The following is a 12,042-nucleotide window of genomic DNA, read 5'->3' on the forward strand; positions in this document are numbered from 1 at the left end:
TAAATAAAGAACATACGTTCCTGGGAAAAAGTTTTCTCTGCCATTTTTTTTACCTCCCCAATAGGGGGAGGAAGGAAATCAGATCAGAGACTTTCTGCCAGTTCTCTGCCAACTGATGACATATCGGAGAAGTGAGCTTGTTGGAGGTGCAGTAAATTACACTGCAGTTGGTCACAGAGTAGTTGATTGCACCGGCAATGCAAGAGACTTAAAAAAAAAATTAAGTTGTTTCTTCTGCTGGAGGCACTGGCCATGATATGCTGCCATTTTACTTGACTACCTGCTCCCCACCAACCGCACCCCCCCCCCCCCCAACACTCCATGGCCACCTAAATCAGGCAATCTGCCGACTGTAAACATGCCACCAAGCCGCAACAAAATTATGAATATTACCCCGACTCCAGAAAATCAGAGAAGGTCAGGGATATGGGCAACAATGTCCTCTCCAACCAACATTCCACTGCCATTGTGGCCCAGAGAAAAATCTGTCCTGTGTAAATGGTTTTGTCATGTACACAAATGAAATTGCAATGATTAAAGACTACCTCATCTCACTGTACTGGGAGAAGTGCTAACAATTGCTTGAATTTCCATTTAGCTACAGAAAGCTCCTGTTTTCCCTGTGATGAATTGTGCAAGACGTGCACTGGAGCAGGATGGAATGAATGCACCAGCTGTCCTTCAGGTAACAAACTTGAAGATTGCATTTTGCTGTAAACAAACAATCTCATCAGCAATTGGCCTCACTGCTAATTATTATTAAAACAGTAATCTTCCTCGGGCAAGATGTTAGCAGCAGAATCCACTAATACAGTAGCTCCTTTCTTTTGGAGTCATACATACAGCAAGATTCTTGCCACTTTATAATCAGTAGATGTTGCCATTTTTTTTCTGGTATTTTTGTTGGCTTATCAAGTGCTTGGGAAATGGAATACTTTCTATTTTTGGTATCTGCTGTCAACAACAAGTATTCCCAGGTCAGGTTCCCTTTATCACTGCAATGCACCTTAATCCTAAGCACAGAGGCATATTCCTAATTATGACTTTTCCCTTTGCCACATCAGTAATCCTTATGTCCTGTGTGAGTAGAACAATCAATTTGGTGGCAATTTGCACCGTATTTGTCCTTAGACACGTCCCCATTAGGAACTAAGCTGAGATTGATCAATGCACTTTACATGAGAACCTTGCAGCCATCAGGAAGATAAGAGTTTCAGTCTATGCTATTGGACTAGATAAATTTATTAGATTAAATCCATCCATCCAAACAATAATGTTTCATTTGCTTTCTCAAAAGGAAGACAACATAAAATTATGTGCCACAATACATATGGTGGTATAGCAGACAATAACACACAAAGTAAAAAATGGCTTTTTTTTTATTCGTTCATGGGATGTGGGCAGCATTTATTGCCCATCCCTAATTGCCCTTGAACTGAATCTCTTTTCATTTCAGAGGACATTTAAGAGTCAACCACATTGCTGTGGATCTGTTTTAGTGATTGTTTTATAGTTTATTCAAAGAACATTGTGATTGCAAATATGAAAACCATAGCTCCAAAATTCCACCTGTTCTTTGGCACAGAAATTGTGTAATCTGGGAAAAGTGGGGGTAGGAGAGAGGGGCTTGGAGCAGAGGCCTTTTCGCTAGAATTCAGAATTTCAACAGAGCAAGAGGGCGAGGGATCTGCAATGTTAACTTGGAACATTATTTCATGACATTAGGACTAGGGAGTACAGGTCCAAACTGGTGTAGCTGATCAAAAGTCCATTAGACGGCATGATGAGAGATTGTAGAGGGGGTATTTTAACACCCAGGTGGGAAGCCAGTGGGACTTGAAGGCTGTCTGCCCAGAAGATTCCATGGAAGACCATTTGGGTTAACTGGTGGCTGATGAAGGCTGGGTATCCCAGAGGCTTCCTGTTGCCATGGGCAAACCATGAGGGGGTGGGGTGGGGTGTAGGGGGGTGGGCAGGGAACTCAGCAGGTTCTCACTTCTGTTCCTCCTGGCCACAAAAGTTTGGTTTAAAGCTTACCTTTTAGGGGCTCTGCTTCTCGCCCACTCAGTACACCGTTAAAATACTGTTGGGATCTAATGTATATCATAATACCCTGATTAGCTGTTTGCCCCTGGCGAATTGATGCCTGGGTCAGACAGGAACTTTACCCACCTGCAAAAACAACAGGGTTAAACCTGCTGCAGACTGGGAATTGTGTGGCAAACAGAGCTGCTCAATTCTAATTACCTTTCCACCCAGTTTCCCTTGGGCAGAGGGTGTTAAAAATACCTCTTAGGCTTCTGTTTTTGTATTTGGCTGGATAAACTAAGATGGGCAAAAAGGCCTCCATCATCTATACTCAGCTTGAGCTTTCCACTCCTAATTGCTATCCTGCAACCCTTGCTGCAATTGTATGCGTGATTGCAAAAAAAAAGCATAATTCAGAATCTTTTTTATAATATCTAGGTTTCTACCTGAACAATGAAACTTGTGTCAAGGACTGCCCGAAACAAACATTTGCCAATTTAGTCAATGAAAAGTGTGAGCACTGTGAAGAAGGCTGTGAAACCTGTTCAGGAAGCAAGAATAACTGTCAGCAGTGCATCACAGTACGACACCGACCACTTTACCTGCATATGGGGAAATGTTTAAGTGAATGTCCATTGTAAGTGTTTCCTTTCATTACTGTATCATTAACAATCACAATTACTTTGGTGCAATGAAAGAAAAATCTTTGCTGTTTATTGAAGCCATAACAAATTAAGCAGAAAACTGCATTGCAAATTTCTAGTATTATGTAATTTCTTCAGAAATAGTTAATTTTAACTCAGTTTGTTAACTAACAGTGTGGTACTTTGAAATTCCAATAGTAGGAGCTCTCTGAACAGTATTTGTACAAATAGTCATTTGGTAGTACAGAATTTGAGTATTGTTGAAAATAGAGACATGTTGCCGAAGCTTTTCACCTTGCACTCATCAGGATGATCCACAAGAATACCTATGTAAGGGAAAACAACAACTTTATACTGTGTTCTCATACAGTATAAAGTAGTTGTACCCTTCAGTGATGAGTCTCTGGTGTGTTGTGTGCTTAGTGGACTAGTAGAACTAAAAACTTGTTCATATAGAGCTGCTTCAAAGCAGTGCTACATAGACCGTGCCCATTCCCCAGCGGCAAACAGCACCACTGGCCATTACCTACATAGCCTATGTAGCATTTCTCATTGATATCAATGACAAAACCTACGTGGTCCGCACAGGTAACGGCCAGCAGTGCTGTTTGCCTCTGGGGAATCGACATAATCTACATAGCCCTGCTTTGAAGTGGAGCTATGTGAACGAATTGCCTTTGCTTAAAAAAAACACACTTGGAATATTTACCCTGGTCTTTAACTCTAAAAGAAACAGGAATTTTGAGGGCAGAGGGAAATGAGGCATGAAGGTCAGTATAGTATGTGCACTTAACATGCCATTTTTGCCAAGTGTAAAATTGAATGTTCATGAGAGTCGCACAAACTTACAAAATTAGGAAAAGTTGATGAACAGCTTCAAACAAATGTAACATAACCCCAAAAAGCTGACAAATGAAAAATAACCTTGAATTCAGTCTATGACCAAGGCTACTGTTTTAAAATAGCTGAATACGTTGATTTCCTTGTTAATGTTACATTGGATTTTATAATCATTAGCATTTCAGGATTACATTCTGCAGTTCAGTTTATTTTTTCTGTAAAACTGTAACCCAATGGTTTAATGTATGACATATGAAAAGAACTAGTTACAATGGAAGAACAGTGGGATATAAGCTGCAGCTATACCCAATATTCCATCAGTTGTATGGACAAAGTGGAAAAAATATCTAATACACAAAAAACAAGTGAGTTGTAATTGTACAAAATTTACTCCACAGCTAACTTTGATTTTTGACAATTTGGTACATATTGTAGCTTTTTGGTATGCACTTCAATTCAGCATTTGAACCCCAAAATAATATATGCTGGAATATAAATACACCCCCAAGCCTTGAAATAAAGAAAACATAAAACAACCACAGTGATGTAGAATTTGTTTCTAATTCAGTAGATAAAGTTTTTAACATGTAAGGAAAAACAGACATATTTCTAAGAAGAGTTCTTAAACCATCATAAGAAATTATGCTAAAGTTCCTTACAAACACTTTTTAAAATTCTTTCATGAAATGTCAGCATCACTGGCAAAGCCAGGTTCAAATGCTGAATTGAAGTGCATACCAATCCCCAATTGCCCTTGAGAAGGTGCTGGTGAGCCACCTTCTTGAACCACTGGAGTCCATCTGGTATAGGTACACCCACAGTGCTGTTAGGAAGGGAGTTCCAGGATTTTGACCCAGTGACAGTGAAGGAATGGCGATATAGTTCCAAGTCAAGATGGTCTGTGGCTTGGAGAGGAACTTGCAGGTGGTGGTATTCCCATGAACCTGCTGCCCTTGTCATTTTAGGTGATAGAGGTTGTGGGTTTGGAAGGTGCTATGGAAGGATGCTTAGCTAGTTAACCAAAAGTACTTCCTTATTACCATCAGTGATTTCATTTCTCTGAGTTTAATCAAAGTACAGATTGCCTATGTACAGAAGTTTAAAACATTCTAACTATAGTGTACAATAAGATGAGAATGACACAAGCCTGAGAAATACAAAATGCCTGACAAATATATTGTGCTCAAATACATTGTGCTCATGGGTTCTATTTTAATCAGCACTCATTGCTATCTCGGGCTAATGTGTTCTCGAACTTTAGTATCCAGCTATGTGATAATGACCAGATAATCTGCTTTAGTGATGTTGGTTGGGGAATAAATATTGATCAGTACATCAGGGAGAACTCCCGTGCTCCTCTTCAAAATAGTGCCATGGAATCTTTATTCCATCTGGAAGGGCAGATGGCGCCTTAGGTTAACATCTCATCCAAAAGATAGCACTTCTGATAGTGCGGCACGCCCTAACTATATAATAGTTGTAACTACATTGGTAAGCAAACTGACAGTGCATATTTTACAGATATGCTGTTACATTGCCAGAGCATGATGAAGGCTGAGTATTTTCCTTGACATTATTTCATTGCATATTTCATGGCGGCACAGTGGCGCAGTGGTTAGCACCGCAGCCTCACAGCTCCAGCAACCCGGGTTCAATTCTGGGTACTGCCTGTGTGGAGTTTGCAAGTTCTCCCTGTGTCTGCGTGGGTTTCCTCCGGGTGCTCCAGTTTCCTCCCACATGCCAAAGACTTGCAGGTTGGTAGGTAAATTGGCCATTATAAATTGCCCCTAGTATAGGTAGGTGGTAGGGAAATATCGGGACAGGTGGGAATGTGGTAGGAATATGGAATTAGTGTAGGGTTAGTATAAATGGGTGGTTGATGGTTGGCACAGACTCGGTGGGCCGAAGGGCCTGTTTCAGTGCTGTATCTCTAAATTGCTGTTTGCTATGTTATGAAATGCTGCAAAACAACAATTCTCATCTGAGGCTTACACATGGTTACATATCCTACACAGTATACGCTTCGCATGTGGCCTCTCTATTCCCATGGTCTCTATCATCAACAAGGCCATCTCATCGCCAATCACTTCTTTGCATCGCTCATTACCTACCTTTTAATTCCACTTGCTTCTGCATTGGTTCCTGAAATAAATTCTCCCCCAAGTCACTTATAACTGCACTCTGAAATTTTCTACTTCGTGGCGCCCACCCTCGATTTACATGATACCTTTCCAGCTGTTGATTTGTTCAGCCATTTCCTCACCTCCAATCTCAAAGCGCTATTCTTCCACAAAATGTTTAGTATTTTCCATCCTTTTTCCTTTGGTTTTCTACCCCCATCAATGCTCTTTCAAGTCCAAGAAGTGCAAACCTGAACACACCTAATATATAACTGGTTTAACCATCCATCACTAGATCTGGGATGATTCCATCAAGCTCTGCTGGGTCTCACCTCACTCTGCCAAAATTTCCAATTGGAGGAAAAAGATAATCCCAGGTGTCTTTTCTCTGCTACCAGAGCTCTACAAGATTTTGGGAAAAATTGGCTGTCCACTGAAGCTCCTCAGTCTCATTCCCTCCTTCCATGACAACATGCACTGCACTGTACAGTTTGATGGCTCCACTTCTGACAGTTTTGGAATGAAGAATGGAGTGAAACAGGGTTGTGTCCTAGCCCCCACTCTGTTTGGCTCTTCTTCTCCATGCTCCTGACCTTCACCTTCCCTGTAGATATGAAAGGAATCTACTTGCACACTAGGTCAGATGGCAAACTCTACAATCTATCAAGGCTGAAAGTGAACACAAAAACACATTGTGTCCTGATCAGAGAACTCCTCTACTCTGATGATGCTGCTCTAGTCGCTCACACGGAAACTCAGCTACGAAGACTCGTAGACTGTCTCTCCCGTGCCTGTAACTTGTTCTCCTTGACTATAAGCGTCAAGAAAACTGTAGTCATGGGACAAGGTGTTGCATCTCTGCCCCGATCACATTAAATAACACCCCACTGGAAGTGGTTAGCAAATTCTGCCAACTTGGGCCCACGGTGACAGACAATCTGTCCCTTGATGCAGAGCTCGATACATGCATAGGGAAAGCAGCTACCACCTTTGGCCAACTCACAAAATGTGCATGAAATAACACCAAGCTGACCCTTAGGACCAAGCTGACTGTTTATAAAGTCTGTGTTCTCAGCATCTTGCTGTATGGCTGTGAAACATGGGCAACTTACAGCTACCAGGAAAAGAAGCTCAATAATTTCCATCTTCGCTGTCAGCGGCAAATAATATATCCTGGCAGGACAAAATCACAAATGCAGCTGTCCTTGCAAAGGCAAAGCTCCCAAGTGCGTTGCCCTTAATCAAACAGAGGCGACTTCAGTGGATCAGACATGTCCACAGGATGAATGACGGTTGCATATCCAAGGACCTTCTGTGTGGTGAGGTAGCTGGGGCCAGACGACCAGTGGGGCGCCAAAGCTCCACTTCAAGGATGCTTGCAAGCGTGACATGAAGGCCCTAAATGTTGACTATCACCCCTGGGAGTCACTCACAGGTGAAAGAGGGAAATGGCAGCACATCCTGTGGACTGGTATGCACTACAAGGACTGAAATGGTTCAAGAAGACAGCTCACCACCACCTTCTGAAGGGCAATTAGAGATAAGAAATAAATGCTGGCTTAGCCAGTGATGCCCACATTCCCACAAACTAATAAAAAAGCTACCATGACGACCAGTTGTTACATCAACTTGGCAACAGGCGCCAATATCAAAAAAAACAACTCAGCATCACTTGGCAGCTTCACATGCAGCACTTGTGGCATTCACAGCCATCAGCATAGGTGCACCAAGTGAAGACACCCCACCTAAATGGATTGTTTGCTATATGTCCATCATCTTTTGTAGATGAAAGAATGCCAACCTAACCAACCACTAGATCTACTGGGTCTCACCTCCCTCTGCCAAAATTGCCAATTGGAGGAAAAAGATCATCTCAGGCGTCTTTTCTCTGCTACCAATTGCCTCCTTATACCCATCTCCCCAGTCTCTCTACTTGCTATCAAATCTGAAGAGCTCATTCACTTTTATGGTTACCAAGATCGAGACTGTTGTTCAGCTGCCCCAATCGATTATGTGATATCTTTGTTGAACACCTCTGCTCTGTGCACAAGAGTGACCCCAAGATCCTTATAACTAGCTATTGCAACTGCCCTCCCATTTCTACTCTGATATTCTTTAGCTTTCTATACTGTTCCAATGAGGGTCAAATCAGGCTTGAGGATCAGCACATTTCAGCCCTGTGGCTTTAATATTAACTTTAACAATGTTAGACCTGAACTATAGTGTGATGAAATCTGCAGTTTGAGAGATCAGTGGCGGAGTGTGTGTGAGCTGTTGTCTGAAAAGATGACTTGTTGAATGTTCTGATAGGTATGCAGACCCTGGTTTCAAAGCTTGTTTTTTTTGAGAGAGACCCTAACTGAAAGGGAAACTGAAACAGAAAACAAAGCTAAAACTAAGACAGATACTGAAACTAAAACATCAGGGTTCTGGGGAAACAGGAACTGGTTAGAACCAAATAAAAGGGACATGGAATCATCCAAGCTCAGATCACATAGTAGTGGAGTGCTGGCTGGCTGAAGAAAGTGAAGGCTGAATCCAGGAGCTGTTTCTACTTAAAGCAGATAATTAACCAGACCCAGCCATACAGTGCATAAAGTTGTCACTGAAGGACTCGGATAAAGGTAATACTGGTGGATCCACACCATCAAGACTGTTGTGAGCAGAGCTGAGGAGGTTCTAGAGACATGTCCCATTTTGGGTGAAGACTGTACCTGTGGAGTTTGGGTTGAAGGGGAACTGCTGTTGGATTCGAATCGGTGGCTGCATCTTGGAAGACAGGAGCTGGAGATCTACCTGAGGAAGTTCAGATATTTGAAGAATCTTTTGGCTGTAATTAGTACAATATATGTTGAGTGACTGCCCAGTACATCTGTGAGATCTATCTTTGTTGTATCTGATAGTGAATGTGTAATTTGTAATATATATTGACCATGATTTGTCTGTTAACTCATGTTTAATTTATGCTGATTTTGGTTTGACTGTTAAAATAAAAGTTATATAAGTGAAATTTATCCACTTGTTGTATTGGGGTCGTTCGGAAAATTCGGTTCTTTTGATTTGTTGATCTCCACAGTGGGAGCAGGATGGTAGCTCCCACTTTCTTTACAGCAGGGGTTCCTGGCAGTGTGCTGGCATTTCACAGGGGGTGGAGGGAAGGTGAGGATCAGGTTGGTGCTTTGAGTGGGAAGCCTCACTTGAAACACACAGCGCAGTCTGTATCCTTGCTGTCCATCTACTTTTTCTTCTATCAGGCTCCTGGGCTGCTGATAAGTTTTTGTGTTTCCATTTCTACCTTGCTTATTCCTCATCTCCTTCACTATTCACATGTTCACTGTGTCTCATTATTGCCTTTAACTTTTTTTTATTTCACTCATTATGCCTCCTATTGTCTCATATTAATGTTTCTTGTCTCATGTTTGTATGTTTCTTCCTCCCTTTTCCCTCATTTCTGTTATTTTTAAATGTTGCTCATGTGTAATATCTTCCAGTTCTGTTGAAGGGTTCACACCTGAAATGTTAACGTATCTGTTCTCTCCACAGGAGCTGCCCAACCTGCTGAATGTTTCTAATATTTCCATTTTTGTTTCGAATGTTCAGCATTTTCAATGTTATGCTTTTTGTTTTTACATGGCTCAAGCTCTTGCACTGAGAGAATAATATTGATGTATCCTGGGAGATTCTCCACACTGCACTCATATTGCATAGGCCTGATAATTGTAGGCACAGCTGTAATTGTTGCCTCTCTTCAGCTGACAGATTAATATCAAAGAGGCTTTGTCCTCTAAGTAAAAATGTGAATAAATAGTGGTCAAAATGTGTTGACGGCATCTTTTGAATAATTTGATTTGATCAGTTTTGGCTTTTTATAAGGTATTCTACTTACTACTCATAGTTCTGATTTGCTGCTGTTTTGCCATATGCACAAGTGTGACAATTAAAAATTATGGACAAAAACTGAAAGGTTGTCAAAACTGACTTTGTCTTTTCAAAAGATTGACCTTTCTTTGAAAAAGTGAACAATGTGCTCCAAAATGACAACCGAAGGAAAAAGACTTGGCCTTTGTATATTCAAACTGTTTGACAGGGACAAAGGAAAATCTTCAAAACTAAGAGGTGTCAAATGCACCCATCCTACACCTGTCTTAAAATATTCCAGAATTGAATTGATTCTTCTAAAACAAAGAAGGTGTGAAGTAGCCAAGTCCTGGGCCATTGTGCGATCACCATGGGGGAGAGACCAAAGTATCTCCTACCCGGAGGCAAGATGTAACACATTCATACCTTAAAAGGCAGCCTTGGGAGAGAGAGAAAGAGAGACACCCAGAAAGCAGCATCCAAGAAGTTTGTTTTCAGCAAACCAGAAGGGACACACCCTGCTGTAGAATTCTACATCTACACTTTATTCAGTAGTGAAGTAGAAGTGCTCCAATGTCTTCAACGGAACTTTCAACCAATCTACAAACACCTCAGGCCTGCAACCAACGAGAACTTGACTTCCAAGAGAATTCAACATGTTTACCGTGACCCACCGCCCTCCCCCCTGCACCCCACATAATTGCTTATCCCTTTTTCCTCTCTATCTGTCTCTTGTGTGTGTGTGTGTGCCTGCGCAAATGAATGAGTGAGTGGATGCTGATGCGATAATTTCGGGATAAGGCACTTTGATCAGTAAATAATTGATTTTCTGTTTTAAACCAACAAGAAACCTTGCCGCTGTTTGTTTATTTGACAAATAAAACACCAAGGGGTTAAATCCTAATAACAAAACACACTTGCTGTAATCAGGTGGGAGTTGAACAGTGCGAACCACCCAAATCTCACCACGTGGCAGAAACAGTTTTGTGAATATGAAATATAATCAAAATGAAATTTCATCAATCAACTGCAGGCTGACAAACTACTCCCGTGCCTTTGTCATTATCCACTTCAGCTCATCTGATGAATGCAGCTTGCCACTTTGAACCATGTTTATGTTTTTGATTTGAAGCAATACCTTCAAGTACACAGTTCGTGATTGAAAATCTCGCGACACTGATTTTCCCTATATGGACAGCTCTATAGATATTTAATCAGAACAGTACTACCTTCTGTGTCAATACTATATGATATAGTTGAGGTAGAAACTAATATTACCCATTGTCCACCAAGGCATTTCGACACAAGATTCTGAGACTAGTGTCCTTTTTGCATAGGCGCTGCTGCCCTCACTGCAGCCCTAGAGTATGTTCTGAAGTTCCAGCATGCTCAAATATTATTTCCTGTCATTTCTCCTGAATTTTGAACGTTAAAATATTTTGAGAAGTGGCAATGTACGCTATGGTTTGTTGATGTTAGTTGATATTTGAATTGACTTGTACTCTGTAACTTTTTCATTGTATATCTAAGTAATGATATCTCATCTTCTTAGGGGATATTTTATAAGTACATATAATACCTGTGCGAAGTGTGATGCTGCCTGTAAGAGTTGTGAAGCTAGTCCTACAAACTGCCAATCCTGCATCAAGCCCTTCCTACTAGGTAACAACAGTTGTCAAATGAAATGTCCCAGAAAACACTATGCCAGTTCCAAAGGACGTTGTGAACGCTGCCCTGCAAACTGTGAAAAGTGCAATGAACATATTTGTACAGGTAGGGCTGCAGAACCTACATTTCAACAACGTATATCAGAGGTCTTTTTCTCTACCTTTTCTTTAAAAAGGCGCAGATTTCATGACAAAAATGTTTGGTTAAAGTGTTCCATTTACTAGTAAACACATCAAATCACCATAGAGGTTTACAGCTCAACAGTGGCCTATTTGGCCAATGTATCTGGCATAGCTATTTCCGAGAATGATTCAAAACTATATCGCACTGTCCTGCTTTCTTTCCACAGTCATGTATTTTTGTCTGCTTCAAATGTTTAAACATTTCTCCTTCAAAAGATCTGTACCACAACTTATTCCCTGTGGCAAAGCATTCCATGCTGCAATGACTCACTTCATAAAGAAGTTTCTTCTGACCTCTCTCCTCACTCTTTTAGTGATGGATGAAAATTGATGACCCTTCATTACTGATTCACCAAGCACAGGAAACAGTCCTTCTCTATTTTCCCTATAAAAAACATTTATAATCTAAAAAGCCTTCTCTACTCCAGTGGGAATCGTCCCAGTATCTCAAGTATCTCTCCATAGCTAAAGTTAATCATCCTATGCTATATGTTCTTTATATTTTTAATGCCCTTTCTATAAATGAGTGCCAAAAGCTGCATACAGTACTTTGGCTTAAATTTGTATAAGGCAATTGTTATCAGTACCTCTTTGCCCTTGACTCTATGCCCTATTTCTAAAACCCAAAATACAGATGTCTTTACTATGGCTTTATCCACCTGCACTTATCTTTCAAGGAATACTGTATTTGCAGGAGTAGAT

General features: G+C 41.0%; 1 protein-coding gene across 2 annotated transcripts in view; it reads left to right on the plus strand.

Moving 5' to 3' along the window:
* pcsk5b (proprotein convertase subtilisin/kexin type 5b) overlaps window positions 1-12,042 on the plus strand; it is a 503,063-nt gene that overhangs the window by 453,546 nt on the left and 37,475 nt on the right. For both annotated transcript variants that reach the window (XM_068029979.1, XM_068029980.1), the window contains exons 28-30: window positions 599-685; window positions 2,467-2,665; window positions 11,043-11,263. In XM_068029979.1, the coding sequence (XP_067886080.1) occupies window positions 599-685; window positions 2,467-2,665; window positions 11,043-11,263 (507 nt within the window). The remainder of the gene's footprint in view (window positions 1-598; window positions 686-2,466; window positions 2,666-11,042; window positions 11,264-12,042) is intronic.

Source organism: Heterodontus francisci, chromosome 4, assembly GCF_036365525.1.
Source record: "Heterodontus francisci isolate sHetFra1 chromosome 4, sHetFra1.hap1, whole genome shotgun sequence".
Lineage (NCBI taxonomy): Eukaryota > Metazoa > Chordata > Chondrichthyes > Heterodontiformes > Heterodontidae > Heterodontus > Heterodontus francisci.